The sequence below is a fragment of the Stegostoma tigrinum genome, chromosome 29 (genome assembly GCF_030684315.1).
Source record: "Stegostoma tigrinum isolate sSteTig4 chromosome 29, sSteTig4.hap1, whole genome shotgun sequence".
NCBI classification, from domain to species: Eukaryota; Metazoa; Chordata; class Chondrichthyes; order Orectolobiformes; family Stegostomatidae; genus Stegostoma; species Stegostoma tigrinum.
Window position 1 is genome coordinate 23249637 of NC_081382.1, and position 7353 is coordinate 23256989.

General features: G+C 38.2%; 1 protein-coding gene across 4 annotated transcripts in view; it reads left to right on the plus strand.

Moving 5' to 3' along the window:
* LOC125465259 (rab GTPase-activating protein 1) overlaps positions 1-5441 on the plus strand; it is a 205985-nt gene extending 200544 nt beyond the window's left edge. For all 4 annotated transcript variants that reach the window (XM_059638399.1, XM_059638398.1, XM_059638400.1 and 1 more), the window contains 2 exons: positions 850-1047; positions 3856-5441. In XM_059638399.1, coding sequence (XP_059494382.1) covers positions 850-1047; positions 3856-3978 — 321 coding nt within the window. In that variant the 3' untranslated portion in view covers positions 3979-5441. The remainder of the gene's footprint in view (positions 1-849; positions 1048-3855) is intronic.
* Positions 5442-7353: the final 1912 nt, after the last annotated feature.

Consider the following 7353-nt stretch of genomic DNA (forward strand, 5'->3'; position numbering starts at 1 on the left):
GTTAAGAAGGGGCAGTATGGATTTAGTTTCATTTTAGATGCTGAGAATGATGCTAGGATTTGTGAGACATGAAGATTTAAGTAGAGCATTTGAGTAGAGCTTAAAGTGAACAGTTTGGTGCATTGAAAGTAGGATAGATTTTTAAATAACTTGCTGAATAACAGAAGTCTAGTTACACATAAAAGAGAAAACTAACCAGAAGATTAGACAGTATGTGTAGCTTCCATCAAAGCAAAAAGGTGCTATTAGTTTAGCAGTCTCTTTAAAATAAAAAAGTCAGAGCTGAGGGAGAATTCTGAAAAATCTAGTGGTGTGTGAGGGTTTGGAAAATCTGTGTTTGCTTTGAAAGTGGTTAGCAGACAATAAGAAAGCAGTTCCAGAAACTTGTTTGTCACGCCAACTGAACAGGAAACTTGAAATAGAAACAGGGTGATCCCTCAGAGGTGTCAGTATCTGCAGCAGTGTTGTTGAGAGTTTGTAGTTGAATCCCTAATTCTAGGATTTGTAATAAAACATTTGAAATATTTCTGGTATAGTGTAATACAGTTTGTGTTCTTCAGTTAAGTTTTACTGCCAGCCTCTTGTGAATATTTTCAGTGATGAACCACCATGGTGAACAAATAGTGAAAAAAACGGTCAATCACACCACTTTCACTCTGTCCAATATTACCATTAGCTGGGATTATAACATAACGTACTAGGTAGAGCATTTATTTTAAATCACAGCAAGGTGGAAAGTAGTATTATTGGAGTATGATAAAAATAATTCTGTCTCAAAGCCTCAATAATTGTGTTTTATCTTAATTGAAATGATTTCATTACAGCGATAGTAATTTTTTTTAAATTTAGCAAAAGGTTGAAGGCTGTGATCGCTGCAGAGAGCTGTTCAGCAAAGAGGGTACACTTAAAATTCTCAGTACTTCTAAGGATACCTCAGATGAATATCAAGATAAAGAGAAATCGTTATTAAAGAACCAACTGAGGGAAATGGAGCTGGAGCTGGCCCAGACCAAACTGCAGTTGGTGGAGGCAGAGTGCAAAATCCAGGTGTGTATAATCACAGACAGCAAAAGTAGGGACAAAATGTAAGTGGGCGGCTGCAACTTCACTTAATAATGAAATATTAATAATCTACACCTTGGTGTAAGAAGGACAGTTTCAACATTTGCAGACTATACAAAACTTTGAAGAAAGTTTGGTGGAATGGGTGGACAAATGGCAGATGAAATTTAATACAGGGAAGTATGAAGTGAATAATGTTGGTAAGAAAAATGCAGAAACTGTGAAATAAAGGATACAATTTTAAAATAGATGCAGCTGTGAGAACTGTGAGAACTATAAATGTCTAAATCGTTGAAGGTGGCAGGACAGGTGGACAGCGTGGTTAACTGAACCAAGAATATGCTGGGTTTTATAAACAGGGCATAGAGTTCAGAAGCTGACAAGTAGCTCAGAGTGGAGAAAAGCTGAGATGGAACGAGAGGTTAAAAAGCGAATAAGTGAGTCTGACTGAGGAAACATGGGCTCAGTAAGAAAACGTGAGTTCACTAAAGCTAAATGGAAAGTATTTTTAATGCAAGGAGCCTGAGGAAAAAGATGAACAAACCAAGGGCACAGATCTGGTATGATACCATAGCTATGACCAAGATTTGGTTTAAAGATTGGCTGTCAATCCTGCCCATGTGCCAGGAGACGAGATATTCAGATGAGATGGGGGATAGAAGTAAGTGGGTCACAATATTGAAGAAGAAAGCGGTGAAAACAGTGAGAAAGGATGTTTTCCTTGGAAAGATTGTCAAATAAGTTTTGACAAAGATCTGTAGCTCGGGTTGTGGCTAAGATGTTGGCTTGCTCGCCAAGCTGGCCTATTCTTGTTTTGTCACCATGCTAGGTAACATCATCAGTGCAGCCTCCAATGAAGCGATGTTATTCTACTCCACCTGGGATTTATACTGTCTGGTTCGTTATGGTGAGTAGCATCATTTCCCTTTTTGATCTGTATGGGTTTGTATATGGGATCCAATTCTATGTGTTTGTTGATTGCATTATGGGTGGAAAATCATGCCTCTAGAAATTCTCGTGCATGTCTGTGTTTGCTCAATAAGACCACTATGAATCATGGTGGCACACAAGCCCGCAGCCACTCAATGACAAATACTCAAGGATTAAAGACCCCATTCCCACAACATGCAGAGCGAACAAGGTTTACAAAATACCATGCAACAACTGCCACAAACATTACATCGGAAAGACAGGAAGGAAACAAGCCATCAGAATACATGAACATCAACCAGCAGCAAAACGGCACGACGAACTCTCCTTTTATATCAGTACATTCACCCGATGAAGGCCATCAATTTAACTGGGACAAGGTAACCATAATAACCTGAGCCAAACATAGGCACGCACAGGAATTTCTAGAAGCATGGTTCTCCGCCCATAATGCAATCAACAAACTTAGAACTGGACCACATATGCAACCTGTACAGTTTGAAACCAGAAATGATAGTACTGACCATAATGGACTAGACAGTATAAGTTCCAAGCGGAGTAGAATAAAACCACTTCATCGGAGGCTCCACTGAGAATACCAACTAGCATGGTGACAAAATGTCTGAACAAAAACAAGCCAGCTCGGCAAGCTAGTCAACAATCTCATCCCCCAATAAGGCTTTATGAACAAAAGCAATAATATGAAACGAGCAAAAATGCAGTTGAGTGTGTCCTATAGGCTACAAATAGTCGACGAGAGGTAGCAGATTGTATATGTAAGTAAGTTTCAGAGAAGTGTATAAATAATGCAGTAACGAAGGGTTTTAACAACTCAGATATTCGTGGGACATTGTGTAATAGATGGGAGGAGGCAAAATTCTAAAATTGCTTTCAAGAGAACTTTACAGTATTTGTAAGCCTAACAAGGAAAGGGGCAGTTAAGATAAGGTAATTTTACCAAATAACCTTGGAGAGCTACTTTCTGATTTTTTTTTATTCACCCATGAAATGTGGGATTGCTGGCAGACCAACATTTATTGCCTGTCCCTTAAAGTGATGTGAAGCTGCCTCCTTGAATTAATGCAGGGCATAGGCTGTAGGTTGACCCACAATGACCTTGGGGAGGGAATTCCAGGGTTTTGACCCAGTGACAGTGAAGGAACAGTGATTATGTTTTTAAGTGAGGGGCTTGGAGGGGAGCTAGCAGCTGGTGGTGTCCTGGCTATCTGCCCCCCTTGTCCTTCTAGATGGAAGTAGTTGTTAGTTTTGAAGGTGCTGTCTCAGATTCTTTAGTGTGAGTCTTGCAGGGGAAACGTGGGCTTGATACTGTCCAGGATAAAGCAGCCCACTTGTCTGTCCTGCTGTCCTTTATCTTCAATGCTCACTCGCTTCACCATTGCACAATGGCAGTGGTGTATGCCATCTACATAATGCAATGCAGCATCAATGCTTCAATAGCATCTTCAAACCCATGACCTCTCCCACCTAGAATGACCAGCGCAGCTACACGTAGTTACACCTGCGAGTCCCTCACCAATCTGACTTAGAACCATATTGCTGTTCCTTCTCTGTTGCTGGGTCAAAAACCTGGAATTCTGAAACACAGTAGGTGTACCTAGACCATATGGGACTGTAGCGTTTCAGGAAAGCTGTGTTTGGAGATAGGTGATAGGTGCTGGTCTAACCAGTTACATCTGCATTCCATGAAAGAATCATTTTTTTAAAAGCATTATATAAATACAGGTTATTATTTTTTATTGAAGTTCCCAATGGACCCTAAATGTAAAATTCTCTAAAATACTTCTATAACAAAATGCAAAATTAACTTACAAGGACAATTAATTTCTTTGGATTCTTTCTCAGGATCTGGAGCATCATTTGGGTCTAGCATTAAATGAAGTTCAAGCAGCAAAGAAAACCTGGTTCAACCGAACAATAAGCTCCATTAAAACAGCAACTGGTGTACAGGGAAAAGAGACTTCATAAGAAAGTCGTCTGGGTCAATGAGGAAAAAAATAAGTACCAATCCTGGTCAAAATGTGCTCACTTCTGATATATACTAGGGGACCAGAATGTGTGTTCTTGCATATACAATCTGTGGATTAACATGGTTAACAGCTCCCAAAAAAAAGAAAATCCGTAAGCAACAGCTTTTACCTTTAGAGTGGTCTTTATACTGCTGATGTTTAACACTCGCCAGACCTGTGCTACAGTAGTTTTGGCTCTATTCTGTTCTCTTGAGACACGTGGACACTCCATTCTACTGTCTTGTTTGAGACTTGCACAACTAAAGGTCAAATTTAGATACCAGGAAAACAAGCTCTTTCCACTTGAAATAAAAGAAAATTAACCGTTAACTTGAAATAATTTTTGATTTTGCATCTTCTGTATACTCTTTTTGATATCAATTTGTCTGTTTTGGAATCAAAAAGTTGGTAAATAAGCAAAGGAACACAGCTCCACGGACAAGCTGAATTCAACGTAGTTTTTAACATAATCTGGGTTTCTAGTGGGGAGTCTGTAGAATGGAGGCCTTTGCACCTTATATTATCTATTTATAATGGTTTATGTTCTGCTGTTAGACACATCCTTTGAGAGTGTCTGAGGGGCACTGATTTGTACATAAACGTGAAAGTTTGTTTATTTTTTAATTCTGCTTTTTTTTGGTTTCCTAATGCTGCCTGGTGTAATATTTTAGCACAAGAGCTGATGTGTCTATGCTAGAGCTTTGTCTGAATGTCATACCACTGTTCTGTTTGTTTGATGCCAAATGTGTTGTAACTTCCTCAACATTACGTGTAGACATTGTGTTAGAATACAGAAATTAGGGTGAACTGTGTATACTTAATGCATTGAAATATATGCAGGTATAAACTACTGAGTTTGATTCCTCTTTTTGTCCTTACGTTACTATTAAGCTCTAATGTTGCAATGTTCACCAGATGTAAATGGAATACTAATATGTTGCCTAGCTCGAAGGTCTTGTTAATTCTCAGAAAGGTTGCTATGCAACAGATTTGGTCCAACGGGCAAGTCTGTTTGGCGTGAGTTATCGAGTTCTTTTCTTAAGACCATGTGGTTCTTTCTGGAATAGTAGTTTTTCAGACAAAGACCCTGCTTAGGGACCGGAGTGTGACGTTTTTAGAACATTTTAGAATTAGAAGTGAAATGATTCTCCTATAGACTACAGAATGAGAGATAATGTCATCCCAATAATTGTTAAAACAGCTTACTAATATTACTGGGTTCTACCTTGGCCAGAGGATTATCAAAGACTCGGTGATATTCATCATGCGAATAATCATGACACAACCCCGTGGTCTACTCCTCTATTTGGTTACTATGCCAACAGACTGCAACGCTGGCCTGATAAATTGTGGCTTTTATGTGAGTGACCCATGTATCACAGTGTACTCAACTCTCATTAAATTGCGCAGTTTTTAAATAATGCTTCGGTTTATAAGAGTCTTTATCATGCCATAAAGAAGTTACTTTGTTTCGCTTTATTTTTGTTCCATGCAGAGTTATGTAAACATCAACACCCTTAGAGCACATTAAAGTGTCTCTATAATGTCTCCACAAACTACAGCATCAAGTTTCTAATCTTTAAAAACATGTGACTGTTATCTTTGGGTAATGTTCATTCCAAAAGAAGGGCTGTAATTGATCAAAACCTCTGTTTTCTGCCCTGCTGAATGGAAGCCAGTATTTGTCATCAGGAGAGTTTGGGTGTGAAAACATTGAACAAGGATATTCTAGATTGCGCTTACATCGGTTCCATCTTATTCTTGAGAACTTGTACCTGTATTGCCTGAAAATCATTATTGCATGTGTTGGAATGGAAGACCAACCATTACCTAAGTGGAAATCAATGTAAACAATTTGAGGATGAGAAAAACTTTAAACATTGATTATTTTTATTCTTTCTCACTTTCATTTATGGGAGTTAAAGTTTGAAAACAAAAGCAGTGTGGGTCTCCCAATAAGAAATATAAAAATGATTGAGTATTATTGCAGCTGAAATTTTGGGTGTGAATTGATACTAATTCAAAATTGTGGTAAGTGCAGGAAACGTGTGTTGTCTGGTCTTTCACATTAGAGTAATGGAGCTATAATTGATAAAGTGAGATTCTAGTGGTCATAACTTGGGCGTGGTGCAGAGGCAGGTAGAAATATGCATGTCCTCTGTTATCGGAGAATATTCTTAGGAAAACAGCGCAACTCAATTTATACATGGAAATCTGAGAGGAAATTCCAGGCTCATGGTTGCTTGACAGAACTGTCAGATAGCTTCATCAAGTTAAGAAAATAGTACCCGAATGTTGATGCTGGGTGAAGTCATGTGAAGTGAGCCGCTGTTTGTATTATTGACTGCAGGTAACTTCTTAATCAGTATTTCAGAACAAAGGCGTTTCCTGTTAATTTTCTGTATTTTGAGACCCTTAACATAAATTTATATGTAGAAAAGAAAGAAAAGTACTTTCGCACAAGTAAGCTACTGTGGATGTTTGAAGTCTATAATAAGTACATGAAGTCTAGAATAAATACAAACTGTTGTAAATAATTAAGTCTGGCAGGCTCACTGAAATCAGAAAGTTGTTTCAGATGGATTTTCTTCAGAAATGTAAAAGAAAACGGATATGTAATGGGTTTTAAGCTCCAGAAGCAGAGAATAGGCAGGAGGTGATGAAAAAAACAGTGGAAAATATGAAGGCAATGATGAGGGATAATAGTTTATGGAAAAAGCAGATTGTAACAGCAATTAAACCAAAATTGTCTTGATTTGGTATAAACGGGAAATGGAATCATGACCTTTAATGTGTTTGGTGGTTTCATGTCTGAAATTGTTGAAGTCAGTGTTGAGTGTGGAAGGTTGCAAAGCACTTGCATGAAAAGGTGATGTGCTATTCCTCAATTTTACATTAAACTTCATTCAAACATTGTAGATGCCAGGGAAACTGCAGAGGAAGATAGCAAATTTCAATAGTAAACAATCCAGAAGCTCAGGGTCACACTTACGGACTGAACTAATGTATTGCCAAATAACCCTCCTCGTTATAGAGGGGACCACATCATAAACAGTGAACATCATAATAAATTGACCCGCAAGTAAATTTCTATGTCACCAGAAAGGAATGTTTGAGGCCCTGGAAGGAACGTTTGAGACCTTGGATGAATGGGAGGAACAGTATCTTATCTTTCAGTTAGGCATAGTCCAGCTTTCTAGATATGGATTGCAAATTATATGAAGCTTCAGTGCCCTTAGTGCATAAACTTTATCATTTCTGAATGTTTCCTATTTGAGTTTGGTAAAAGTCGAGATGCTTATTCATTTTGTTGGAAAACAAGTAGAGAAGTTTT